Source organism: Sinocyclocheilus anshuiensis, unplaced genomic scaffold (genome assembly GCF_001515605.1).
Source record: "Sinocyclocheilus anshuiensis isolate Anshui unplaced genomic scaffold, SAMN03320099.WGS_v1.1 scaffold208, whole genome shotgun sequence".
NCBI classification, from domain to species: domain Eukaryota; kingdom Metazoa; phylum Chordata; class Actinopteri; order Cypriniformes; family Cyprinidae; genus Sinocyclocheilus; species Sinocyclocheilus anshuiensis.
This window is the reverse complement of record NW_015557186.1, coordinates 1,239,087-1,253,550: the sequence shown is the minus strand read 5'-3', so window position 1 is coordinate 1,253,550 and position 14,464 is coordinate 1,239,087. Positions and strand designations below refer to the sequence as shown.

Sequence of the window (14,464 nt, the reverse complement as noted above, 5' to 3'; positions counted from 1 at the left end):
AGCATTACACCTGTATTTTATTTTTCCCTTTTATCAACCACAGCATCACAGTAAACAGCTGAGGTTAATGACTAAACTGAGAAATGCGGCATAAAAGTTAACCTTCAACAGCCATCTTTACTCTTTATTACCGCTACATGCACTTTTGCTTTCTCCAGCCTTACTGTTGTTTACTGGCGTGGTTTAATGTGTTTAATAGTTCCCTGGAATCACGCACTGGAGTGTTTCTCCATCTCATTTTAAAGTTCATATAATTCAAAGTAATTTAAAAGCTTCAATCAAATGTAAATATAGATGAAAGGATTATTCTGGGTTATAGACAGAATCTGTGGCATCATGCTGTTGATCACCAAAGCCAGTAAGTTTATCAAAACAAACAAGCATTACTGTCAAACACATGCGCATGATGATCAGAGGCTTTAAAAGCTTTCGTTTTTTTGCTAATTCTTCAATAAAATATTTGTTATTTGAGCTGTAAAGTGCCTTTTTAGAGCTGCTGGACGTAGTTGTGGTTCATTTATCCTCATGCAGATCATCTTCGGCTTCACCAGATATACATGTGCATCATCTGAAATACTGCATTTATTAATGCAATACTGGACATATTTATGCATTTCATGCTAACATGTGTCATACATGTTATAGTATATAAAAGCATCATGATGAATGCATATTTTACCATTTATTTGCAGAAGACTGAACCCATAAAAATTAATTTTGGACCAAATTATTCTGTCAGAGACTCTTAAGTATTAAACCAAGAATATTCTGCGCTCATATCACAGTATTAATTGTCATGCAGTAAATATCTCCGTTTCAGAACTGAAATCAGACAATGGCAGAATGTAAGAAAGATATCCTGGATTCTTAATTTTATTATCACGAACTGTATCTATGCTCTTCATCTAAAATCTTGAAAAGAAATTGTTTATTATTACATACAACACTTGCCAGAACAAAATATATATATATATATAAATAGGGAACAAAATGTACACAAAAACAACAACATCTCGTTTGAGTAATAATAGGCAGTACAGTTAATATGCAGTGCTGGAGAAACTGTACAGAATTATTAGTGGTCAAAAACACTGTTTCTAGAAGTCATTGACCCAAGTGTGCGGTGAATTATAGAAACATCCACAGACAGACACTCAACGCTCTACAGACAGGAGGACTTGTGGGCGGGGCTTGTTGTTGTGGGCGGGGCCAGGGGGCGGAGCCGGGTGGTTCACATTATCTTGAAAAATCCAGCCTTTGACCTAATGCTATTTCTTCAGAGGTCCTGACATCTTACGCAGTCCCTTCATCCGGTAGAGCAGACCATTGATAAAGTCCTGTGGTCAGAGAGAGATCTTGGTTAAGGTTTAGCGTGCTGTTATAAAGTTTAAAAAAATGTTTTGGTTAATTTATTATGAAAAACTGTCTATGCAACCATCTATGGTAATGTAACTTACAGTTTATCTATTGAAGGATTTTACAGTTGCACTTTCTTTTATGTTAAAATTACAATACATTTTAAGTCCAAATTTGCATATAAAATTTGCATATATTTGGATTACACAGTTTTAACATGACAAAAACTAATAAACTTAATGTGATGTGTATTTGTAGGTCATACATAAATGAACCCGGTCATATTTCTGTAATAGTACTAATAAACTTTAATGTGTTTTAAATGCACAATAACCAGTTTTATGTATTTATCATCAATAAATCCAATTTATTTCCAATAAATTTCATTCATTTTAATTGAAAATGACTTGCTGCATATTTAACCATGTTCATACTTTTAAACTGAATAAGTGCAATTTTTCACAATGAACAGATTTATGTTGATTCTAAGCTATTTGAATAAATGCTTTTTAAAAATGTTATATAATATTAAATACATTTATCATATAAAATTCAAATATTTAATAATGAAACTATGACATGATGTTTTTTTGCATTAAGTGTGGAAATCATTTTTGTATTACTGGCATATATGAAATATGAATCACATTTTATTTAAAGTTTATTAGTTTATGTTTATGTTGTGTAATCCAAATGGATAGAAAAATTATATGCAATTCATAAATCTTAAATGTAGGCCTAATTTTTTTTTTTTTTTTCAGTGCATCTGATTTTTAGGAGGATTTTCTTCATAATATTCAAATACAATAAATATTTACAAAAAACAAAAACTAATAAAAATGTCAAAAGCACATAACAAAATGACTAAAAAGAAAACGGAAAATATAAAACATAAAAGCCAATTGAAAATATTTATACATTCACTAATACTATAATAAAGCTGAAATAAAATATAAATATTAGATAACAAAATTAAACAAAATAGTAACGTTGCCTTGGCAACTAAGTAAAATTAAGTTGAAGTAAAATGAATAAAACTTATACATATAAACTATAGCTAAATAGAAATTAACTTTTTTTATCAAACTTAAAACTAAAATTATATATATATATATATAAAAACAGAAAATATAAAACTAATTTAAAATATTAATACTTATAATAATATTCAAATAATACTAAGATCATTTAATCCAAATGGGTGGACATTTTATATGCCATTAAAATACATATATCTTAAATTTAGGCCTAAATATTTTTTCACTGCATCTGATTTTTGGAGGGATTTTCTACATAATCTCTATAACATAAAGCATGACTCATTTGTTATAATAAGTGCATATGAACGCTGTTTGTGAGCAGTAGTGTGTTTAGGCACCATGCAAACTATCCACTATCAAATCTATCAAAACCTTTCAGTGTTTTCAACCATATCATGCTTATTTTATGTTTCTCACACTGTCGCAAATAAAGTGAAAAATGAAATGAAAAGCGTAAATTACGGCATTACATTTATATCTGCTCATGTTGCACTATATCTTCTTTTTACACGTTTTTGCAGAGTTGCGCATTCAACCAATCACAGACGATTCTGCTGAGCTTATGAGTGCAATGTCCAATCAGAAGCGTTCAGATCAGTCATCACTGAAACGCTGCTGGTTTGTTCAGTGCTCGCACTCTCATCTCATTGCAAATTCTCTAATCATAAACATCAGAGTGCAAATGTGCGTGCGATGTAATTAAGAGCTTCATTTCACAGTGTAGTCAGCTTCATTGATTACAGGCAAACAGGAGGGGTTTTTGAGAGTGCTTAAACTCGTGCTAGATTTAAGTCAATTATAATGTTATGTAAATGTTTTTGGCTTACTTTCTGTAAAATCAAAGCGTTATAATTAGTAACTTACAATGTTTTTATTAAATTCACTTTAAATACAAAATCAGTCGTATTCAAAATATGTTATTACATGACACCCATAAGTAAAGTACTTAAGTTACATTAGGCTACTTGCCCATCGCTCGTTATAGATGCAAAATGAATTTGTGCAAAAATTCTAATTGCATGGCATCCTGCCCCGAGGAACGCGATTTTGAGTTTTGTCTTACCTCCTTTGGCTTTCCACATTCTTGCAAAAGCTCCTGTTAAAAGACAGAATAGCAGCTACAGCATCTATACATGTTTGTCATAAAGTTGTAGATGCATGCAGTCACACTGATGCATTTCCATGTTTACTGCTATGCATCAGATGAAGCTGAAGCTGAACGTACGTGCAGTCGAGATCTCTGCTCTTCATCTGTCAGCTCTAGAAGTTCATCAATGTCGATCTCCAGGTCAGGAATCTCGTCCTCCTATAGCACAGACAATCAATGTGGCTGTTTCAGCAGATGCTCATAACTGAGAGACACTGTGCATTTAATGCAATCGCTCCTTTAAGTACAAAAAAATCTATTAATAATTATGAAAGTTATTGGTCGAGATGTTGAGATGCAATCAAACTGCAAACCGCAATGAGTCTCAATGTGTCTAGCTGATGAATGATGCTGGAAATGCAGTGGCAGTAAGAGACACGCTATTATAATGCATGCAGCATGATTTATTGAAAAAATTTTTTTAAATATATTTAAAAAATGTATTTGCTAAAATATATTTCAAGATATATTTACATGAATATATTTTCTACCAATATTAGTTTTTGCCATTTTTTATATATTTTTGAAAATATATTTAAAAAATATAAACATGTTTTTAAAAATATATATTTTTAAAATGTATTTTCAAAAATATACAAAAAATGGCAAAAAATAATATATATATATTTGTAATAATTTTTATTATATTTTTCAAAAATATATGAAAAATGTCCAGAAAATGTATGTGCTAAAAAATTTATTTCATTGAGCTTCACAGTTTACAGCATATATTTAGCATATATTTGAAGTATATTTTGACCAGAAAATCCACTGTGTTATTATAAATAATTAAGCAACACTGTTAGTAAAATAATCCGTAGAAAAATGGATAATGTCCTGGCAGAAAATGACCAGTACATTTTTCATTAAATGTATGCACATTTTCTTCAACCCTAAAACACTAAGCAATGCAATGCATAATTCAAGATATAGATAAAACACATGCAAAAACTCAATACTAAAAATCCTTCATATTAACGCAGTGCATTGGACCATGTTTTTACAGACTTTTCTTAGTGAATATAATTTATGCAGGAAATCATATATGGCAGGTTATACCTTATAGTCTTTGAGTTTTAAGCTCAAAGCATTTCTGCTGGACTGTTTTAATGACATCCGCTCTTAAAAGCATCTCAAATTAGACAGATCAGAGAAATGACGACCCCCAGAGTGACGCCGCATTAGAAACCACACCATTGGCTTTAAACTCACCACACTAATTGCTGCTCACATGAATATTAGAGGAGAACTTTAGAGAAACTGCTGCGTTAGCAGGTGCTAATTACCCCGCGGCGGGGCAGTTGAGTTTATACAGCTGTGAGGGAAAGAGCTGCTGCTTCTATTAGGCTCCGTTTATACCGCTGTAGTAATTCTTGTATTTTATTCACACATCACAACTTGTTGCATATTATGTTGTTTATAGGCAATATGCTACATGGTGTCCAGTTAGAAGTCATTTTGAATGTCCTAAAAGCAGTGTTGAAATTGTTACCTAAAACTAAAACTATTAAAAATAATTTTCATTAATTGAAATAAAGCTGAAATAAAATAAAATAAAAATATTAGATGAAAAACATAAACTTATAAATGTTTGTTGACAATAACTGAAATAAAATAAGTTGATGTGCTATTACTAAAAGTAAAACTGAAATAAAATAAAATTAAAGCTAAATAGAAATATTAAAAACTAATAACAAAATTACTAAAAATTTAACTAAGATTAATAGAAAACTAATATAAAAATTAAACTAATTCAGAATATTGTTACATACATTAATATAGTAATAAAGCTTAATAATAAGACATTACATGAAAAAAAAGTTCACCTTAAATTAAAATTTGTAATGTTGCCTTGACAATTAATTTAAATAATATAAGTTGAAGTATTAAAATTACTAAAATTAACACTGAAATAAAAACAAATCAGAGCTAAATAGAAATATATAAAAAAACTAATAAAAATTACAATTTCTTTAAACAATTTTTTGTAATTTTTGATTTATTTTTATTGTAAACTAAAGCACTTTGAATCAACTACGGTTGTGTTAAACTTGTGCTCTATAAATAAAATTCGCCTTGCCTTGACACAAGCACATGATAAAATTACTAAAACTTAAACTAATATAAAAAAAAAACATATAAATATAAAAAAATATATATAAAAATCTGAAAATATATAAAAACTAAAAGCCAATTCAAATATTATTACATACACTAATTATATTAATAAAGCTGAAATAAAAATATTAGATAAAAACATAAACTTAAAATTAGAAAAGTTTCTTGACAACCACCTGAAATAAAACAGACTGAAATACTAATGCTAAACTAAAACGGAAATATAAAGCTAAATAGACACATTAAAAATTACACAAGTGTGTTTTTATTGACAAAAAATGACAAAAGTACTTAACAAAATTACTAAAACTTAAATTAAAATTAAAAATATAAAAAGATAATTTAAAATGTTAATGCATACTGAAAAAAAAAAAAACTCAACTCAACCTCGAGTTATTCCAAACCTGACTTTATTTTTTGGAGATGTTTAGCATCATGAATGCATCTTTTATGGTCTTTTTGTCCTTTTTACAGTGTGACAGCTCCTGATCTCTGTCTGCTTTCATATAGAAAAGAGCCAGCGTGAACATTCTGACTAAAAGTCATGCAGGTTTGGAACAACATAAGTGTGAGTCAATGATCAGGTGAATTATTCCTCTACACGGTAATAACTGTACAACAGTCACACTAAAGAAGGCCATATTTCGGTCTCAGTTAGCGTGTGTTGTGTCTGAATGAGATTTCACAGATGTCAGGCGGCGCTGGTTCCCTAATGTGGATCCATTACTAATCTGATCTTCCTTCTGGGTTTCCTGCCTCAGGCTCACAGCCATCAAAACACAAATTCTGCAACATACATTCACATAATGTGGAAGCGTTCTCCAGTAGCACTGATGCAGTGGACCTTTGACCCCACAGAATGTCAGCACAAATACAAGAGCATCCTTAAAAAAACAAAACAATGATCACTGTAAAACAAAATCCCACCTACTTCAGGTTAAAAACTTAAGGCAAAACACTACACTTCAAATGTCACCATATATATCACCATAGTTGCTAAATGATTACATCAAGAATTGCAAACTTTTTGTGCATTACAAGTATTACAAGGCATTATCTTATTAAAAATACACTATTTTGCATACAGAAATCTGAACACTGGATAAAGCCAGGTTCAAAAATATTTTCATTTTTTTTGACATATTAGATTTTTACTGAGTGGATTTTGAATATGTTCTTTTATCACTGCATAAATCAGAAAATACTGTCAAAAGTGGGAAAAATCACCATGTTTTTAGGAATAAAATATTGTATAAAATTATAGGCAAATGATATATGAACAAACCCCTCAGTAAAAACCTTCAGAATATAAATAGAAATAAAACTCTACATTTTGGTGTATGTGAGTGCTGCTGAAGTGGAGAAAAAACTCATTTTGAGAAAACAGCCTTTAAAAATATGTATTATAATTAAAACATTCAAATATATAAAATGCAATGATAAAATATTATATTATATTATATGAACAAACACCTCAGTAAAAACCTTCAGAATATAGATTTATAGAATACAAATTTTGGTGTATGTAAAAGCTGTTGAAGTGGAGATAAAAATCTTTAAATATATGTATTTAAATTGAAATCTATGCCGCAAATAGATAACGTGCAATACACTTAAGTTTCAAAATCTCCAAAATCTCAATATTGACCAGTGCATAAAAAACAGGTTTTGCCTGTAGTGTCATGCTTTAAGTTCAGTTGCTGCCTTAAATATTTATTATATTAAAAATTTGTACAAAACCTGGCAAAATCGCCAAAAACCTCCATTTGGAGATGTCCTCATTTGTAAAACTGGTATAAAAATAAAGTAAACAAAGTTTTTTTTTAAATTGTAAAAATGCAGAAAGTTTCCTGTGAGGGGTAGGGGTAGGTTTAGGTTAAAAATTGTATAACTATCTGTATATAAAAACAATAGTCTATGAAATGTTCCCATTTAGATAGCTAAGTATACGTGTGTGTGTGTGTGTGTGTGTGTGTGTGTGTGTGTCATCCTGTAGTGTTTGTGTTCCAGACATGCAATCATGTGTATTTGCACACCAGACAGTAAGAATACACCTAGCAGCCACATAGCGACACTCAAGCAACTGCTCAGAACACAGAGCAACCCACTGCGAACAACTCATTCATTCTTTGAAATAGTTTCTTTAAACTTAATAAAAACCAAAAACGCATGATTTGAAGTCAGGGTTGGGCAGAGTAACTGCAGGATCCAATGAGTTCACGCATAAATTAGAAATGCTCATGAATAATGCAGCTGTTGACACAGGGGCCGCACTGTTACAGGCTTCCACACGGAAGTGTCAGAGAACCCAGAGTGAAACCCTTCCGCTGGCCCATCAAATATTCATCATCATCGCCAAAACGCCACTCCCAAACCACAGAGAGCTCAATTTTAGAAAACCATGTGCAGTATATTCTGGTGCTTAAAAAAAAAAAACAGAAGCTAATACACTGATATGAGGAGTATATAATATTCCACTATAGTCTTATGAATAATACTATCTTAAGACAAAGCACTACAGGCAAAACATTTTTCATCCACTGGTCAATTTTGAAATTTGGGGCAATTTGGCTATGCATAACATATTTTTTCAGACTAGTGGAAAGAATGCATCCAAAATACACATTTAAGTGTTTATTTTATTGTACTTTCTATTTTCTTATCTATTTGCGTCTATAGATTTCTATTATAATAACATATATTTAAAGAGATTTATCTCCACTTCAGCAGCACTTACATACACCAAATTTTAGAGTGTTATTCCTATCTATATTCTGAAGATTTTTACTGAGGGATTTCTTTATATATCATTCACCTGATTTTATTTCTGCACTTTCTCGATTTGTGTCTGTAGGTTTCAGTTAAAACACATATTTTTAAAGGCTGTTTTCGCAAAATGAGTTTTTTCTCCACTTCAGCAGCACTTACATACACCAAAATTTAGAGTTTTATTCCTATCTATATTCTGAAGGTTTTTACTGAGGGGTTTGTTCATATATCATTCACCTGGTTTTATACAACATTTTATTACTAAAAACATGGTAAATTAATTTTTTTCTGGCTGTCGACAGTATTTTTTTATTTATGGGGTGATAAAAAGAGATATCCAAAATCCTCTCTATAAAAATTTTTAGCTCTAATATGTCAACAAAATGAAGCTAGAATTTTGAACTTGACTTTATCCAATGTTCAGAATTATTTCTGGAAATTAGTCTATATTTAATTAGGTAATGCCTCGTTTGCATCTTTAAATATAACATCAGAAAACTTGTAATACAAAAATGTTTGCAACTCTTAATGTAATCAATCAACTGGAAAAGTATGGTGATGTCAATTAGTTAAAATTTTTAGACCATTCACCTGGGGTGTCTAGCTTTAAGTGTATATCTACAGATGGATTATATCAGTGAAATGCACAAGAGTACCACAGTAAACGTGAACGCGTGCCCTTTAAATAGAGCTGCTTTTGTATGTATTTAGGACAAAACAGATATCTTCTCCTCAAAGCCTGCTCCATTTAAATCACCTGAAAAAAGAAATCCTAGAAAAGAAAGATATGTGTATGATAAAGCAGTGCTTCTGTATATGTGTGTTTATCAGGAATCATTCAGTGTCTCTGCTGTGTCATCTGACGGCTACAGTAGAGTAAACACACAGATGCTGGACATCTGCCACTACATTCAACACTTTCTCTCTCACACACTCATCATGCTGAAAGATCTGAACCGCTGAATGCTTGAATGTCCCACATGTCCTTGAGTGCTTGTGTTTAATAGTGACAGGTCAGGGTCAGACATTAACCATGACTGCTAAGACAGCTGGATATTTCAAATGTTGAGGCAGAGGTGATTACCTCTGTTCATATAATCTGTTATCTAACATTTGATATATTCGCTTCTATTCTAGTCCTGTCTGGTGATGGGTTTAGTGATCTGTAACTCGCTATTTCTGAGGTGAGTGTTGTTGAAAGTGGAGCTACGCTGAAGTGAATGTTGATGACAAAAAAATATTAACAAAACACTCAACTCTCCAAAGAGTTACAGTAAACAGTAGAGAGCTGAATAATCAGTGATGTATATAAAATATAAGATATCAGTGTTTGATATCGTGCTTTATTTACAGCTCTATCTGTATTTGATGTTGAATTATATTAATTTCAGACTTAATAGTATTAAGAATTTGTTTTAATTGATTGGTTCACTTGAGATTTTCAATGCAGTCGCATGACACTGTGTGTTTTTGTTTTGTTTTTTATTACAAGAAATATACCCAAATAAACGTAAAAATGCATTGGAAATCTCTAATTTCTGATACTGAAGCGATGAGAAATGAATCCTTGTTCCTTGATACTGTATCTTACATTTATGCATTTGGAAGACACTTTTATCTGAAGCGACTTACTTTTTTTTTTATCGATTCATGCATTGCCTTGCTCACATCATGCTCTATTTCTTGAGCTATAGAAACTGCTTGTATTTTTATGGTATAATACAAGACAGCTTTACACCAGTTTACGTCTGTCATATGCAAGATATCATATCATAAAAGCACATTTCTCATGTTATCAGGGTGGTGTAGACTGGTGGGTTAAGATGGTAACTGAAAGGCTGTAGGTTCAGTTATCATTGAGTAACACATCAGTTAGTTCCTGCAGATCTAAAAGTAGAGCATGGTGTTTACAACGCCAAGGTCATAAGTTCGATTTACAGAGAATGCATAAACTGATAGCATGAATGCAATAAAAATAAATGTAAATTTTTTGATAAAAGATGCAGATGCATTAATGTAAATTAGTCCTAAAAGTACTATTATCTGTATTAGACAAAGTTTTATTTCTATAACCAAAAATCTCACTTTGCTGCATTAGAAATGCTGTTACTTTTTTTTGTTTTCCACAAAGTGCAATAATACACTCAGGTTTGATCTGGTTTAATCTAAATGCCCATTCACACCAAGTATGATAACTATAAAGATAAATGTAACTAGAGTTTAAAGGGGATATCAGATACCCATTTTCCATTTTATTATTTCAGTATTTATTTATTTTCCAGTATTATTTCGTTTGTGTGTGTGTGTGTGTGTGTGTGTGTGTGTGTGTGTGTGTGTGTGTGTGTGTGTGTGTGTGAAATAGTAATAGAAATGACAACAAAAAAAAACAGCAAAATGATTAAAACTGTTAAGTAAAATTAAAATAAAAACAAAAATATTAATTCAAAATGTTAAAAAATAAATCTATAATGTCTCAATGATACTAAAATAACACTGATTGGAATCACTTTCAGAACGATAAACAGAACGTTATCGTGTGTCCGACTAAAGTGGATGCTATTTATAGTATAGTTTTCGTTACAGTTATCATTCTTACTGTGAACGTGTCTTGACCTTAAAGATGCATGCATAAACAGGCTTGGTTAACGATTGCAGATTGCAGGTGTTTGTTGCGTGTCTTGTGTTGGGCGAGATTGGCATTAGAGCAGCTGTCAGTCATCGGGCTGTGGGTTATAATCAGCACATGTGGGCGGAAGAACCTTCGTCTCGTGTCTCGGTGTGTCTCGGAGAGGGAATGTGGAGGGAAAACAACTAGATCTGTTCAAATATCATCACCTTCTCTCCTCTAATGTCACTGTATCCTCAGCGCATTCGAGTAAATGTCATGCACATCCCTTCATGCTGAACCAACCAGAATCCTGTTGCCATGGCAGCACGCCGCGCGGATACAGTCTCTCTGATGTAAAGCGGCAGATGTTGCGCGTCTCCAGATGTCCGTGACTCGTCATCACCGGTTAATCATGACGTCAGTGATTAGAGTCTGGATCTGTGTGCGCTTTAAGGAATGTCCTTGGTTCAACAGAACTTAACCTACATGAGCGGCATCTGTGACGTCACTGCACATAGGCCTACAGTCTACCCTCGTCCCTCAGCTGGTTAAAATAACCAGTAATGCACTTACACTGGACACTTATCTTAATTGCTCTGTGCAAAAATTGCGTTAGTTGATCTGTAAAAGCTTTTTTGCATCTTTTTTTTATGTTTAGTCAAGATGACAGTTGCTGTGGATACATATATTGTGAATATATGAATCTGAATATAGTTATAAGTCTGAATACATAAATGTAAATTGTGAGTATGTCATTTAGATAAGTGATATGCACTTACATTAATATATATGATATCTGCATTGATACATGTATACAGGCTGTATAGGCATACTGTTTTCATTAAAAATCAATAAGAACATCTGTCTGTTGACATGCCTGATAATAAAGATATATTTATATTGTGATGTAGACGATATATATTCATATTTGCATTTATGTATTCAGGATTTATATATATATATATATATATATACACATATATATACAGGATTTAAACATATATATAGCTATTTACATTTAAATATTTAGCATTATGACTTTATGTTCTCAAGATTTATAAATTTACTGATTTACAATTATATAGTCGGAATTAGAACTATATATATATTCACATTTTATATTTATATATTCAAACATAACTATATATTTCGATTTACCTCTATATTCATGATTTACAGTTATATATTCAGTTTTGTATCTATATAGTAGTTTTTAGTTGTAATAATACAATATATAAAACCAACTCTCTCTCTCTCTCTCTCTGTATATTAGCTATATGTTCACATATATAATGTCAATTTCTTATGTATACATTTATCAGTGACGTCTGTTGTAAGTGTAGACATGACTTTTGCTTGTTTTTTCAGTCTGAGGACGGAGATGAAATGTTTTTCTGTGGAAATTGACATCATGTCAGATGTAAGCGGTGGAGGTTCATATAAAGGCACTGAGACATTCAGCACTGCTCACATAGATCCAGAAAAACTAGTGCTTGTGATGTCCTCATTTGTAATTTGCTTTGGATTCAAGCATCTGCTAAATGAATAAATGTAGCAGGAAGATTTCAACACATTCCTGAAGCTTTAAGCCGTAAAATTTTCTTGTAATGTGCCTCCTTGATTTCACTCTCGATTCAAAATGACTGATATGTTCAAACAAGACATGATCACATTTAGTGCATACTGTGGTGGTACCATGGTAAAATGATGTATTTCCTCTAGGAAAACTTCAGCCAACTTCCCTCAATTGTTCCTCCTAGACAGTAATGAGATTCAATAGAGCAATTACTAGCATCTCCTGCTTCTCAGATGTTTTTCCTGAGAAAAGGACTCCAGTAATCTCACACGTGTGAGTTTCCAAAAGAGATCTCAACAACGTTGCTCAAATAAATTGCAATTAAAAGTCAGAGGCTCTCAATGTGACCTAATTTCTCCTCAAATGATCTGAGCTGCTCCATATTTATTTCATAGGATGACAACTACACTCTTAAAAATAAAGGTGCTTCACGATGCCATAGAAGAACCTTTTTGTCTAAATGGTTTCATAAAGAATCTTTAACATCTGAAGAAGCTTTCTGTTTCACAAAAGCTTCTTTGGGGCGAAAGAAGGTTCTTCAGATTACAAAAAGGTAAGAAAGAGACGGTTCTTTAAAGAACCTTTGGCTGAATGGTATCTATGGCATCGCTTGAAGAACCTTTTGAAGCACCTTTATTTTTAAGAGTGTAGTGACTCATTGAAGGAGGAGTTTTAGGTGAAACATGCACAAAGTCGCCGTCTGTACATGATTATTTTTGTGCATTGTTTACTTCAGTCTGAACGTGCTGTAATGAGGCTCAGAGCGTCTGTCTCTCTGGATCTGTCTTACCTCACAGTCGTACAGCAGGTGCAGCTGTCCGTCGATCCACTCCTCGATGTCCAGCCTCCTCTGGAGGTCTTTGCGGTTGTATTTGACCGTCAGTTTGCCCAGTTTGCGTTGAGCAGGCTCCTCCTCTTTGGTCTGAAACATCACTCTGGACTGGGTGCCCGGCTCCGACGCCATGCCTGCCACAACCTCACACAGATGGGGAAAAGTCCAAGAGACGGCTGTCTCTCTCTCTCTGTCTGTCTGTCTGTCTGTCTGTCTGTCTCACAGATTCCAATACAATACAGTTCAGTCGCCGTCCTTCTGCTGTTTGCTCCTCAGTGTGTGTCTCTTTATACTGCAGTGTGTTTCTGACTCATGTTCGTGGTGTTTCTGTCCGACAGCCTCCTTTAGTGCCTGTTTTCTGTCTGCGCTCTACTAACTCCTTCCCTCCCTCTCTATGTCTCACTCTCTCTCTCTCTCTCTCGCTTACTCACTCACTCACTCACTCACTGTGTGCTAAGAGGAACATGGTTTAACTCAAGACTGATAACGTGTAGTAAGATCAGGGTCAGAGGCCAAAATACTTGTTTTAAAGCGCTTCTGGCTATCATATGCAATGGTAGAATTAAAAATTACATTTATATTTATTCACTAAGCAGACAAAAATATTTAATTGATTTAATTTTAAAAATAAATAAGTTTCTGTACCTTTTAATTCTCTAATTGTACGTTTTTAATGGAATTGTAAAGAAAATATGGAAATGTGGTGTTTGACTTAAAACTCACCATCACAAATGTGAGTGGTTGCCAGGGTGTTTCTATGTGGTTGCTATGGTGTTTTGGGTGGTTGCTAAGGCATTGGTATAGGATGTTCTGAGTGCTCTGTGGCTTCTGGGTTGTTTTGGGTGCTTAAAGGGTTAGCTCACACAAAAATAAAAATGCTGTCATTAATTACTCACCCTCATGTCATTCCCATAAGACCTTTGTTCATCTTCCGAACACAAATTAAGATATTTTTGATGAAATCCGAGAGCTCTCTGACCCTGCATAGACAGCAAGGGAACTACCACGTTCGTTAAAA

At 32.7% G+C, this 14,464-nt stretch overlaps 1 protein-coding gene across 1 annotated transcript; it reads right to left on the bottom strand.

Annotated features, from left to right (window-relative positions):
- Positions 1 to 501: 501 nt before the first annotated feature.
- ppp1r14d (protein phosphatase 1 regulatory inhibitor subunit 14D) lies at positions 502 to 13,821 on the bottom strand. The gene is made up of 4 exons (XM_016474162.1): positions 13,405 to 13,821; positions 3,622 to 3,702; positions 3,460 to 3,492; positions 502 to 1,337 (listed from the first exon to the last, which is right to left on the bottom strand). The coding sequence occupies exons 1-4, from the start codon at positions 13,576 to 13,578 to the stop codon at positions 1,269 to 1,271; spliced, it is 357 nt and encodes a 118-aa protein (XP_016329648.1). The 5' UTR covers positions 13,579 to 13,821; the 3' UTR covers positions 502 to 1,268.
- Positions 13,822 to 14,464: the final 643 nt, after the last annotated feature.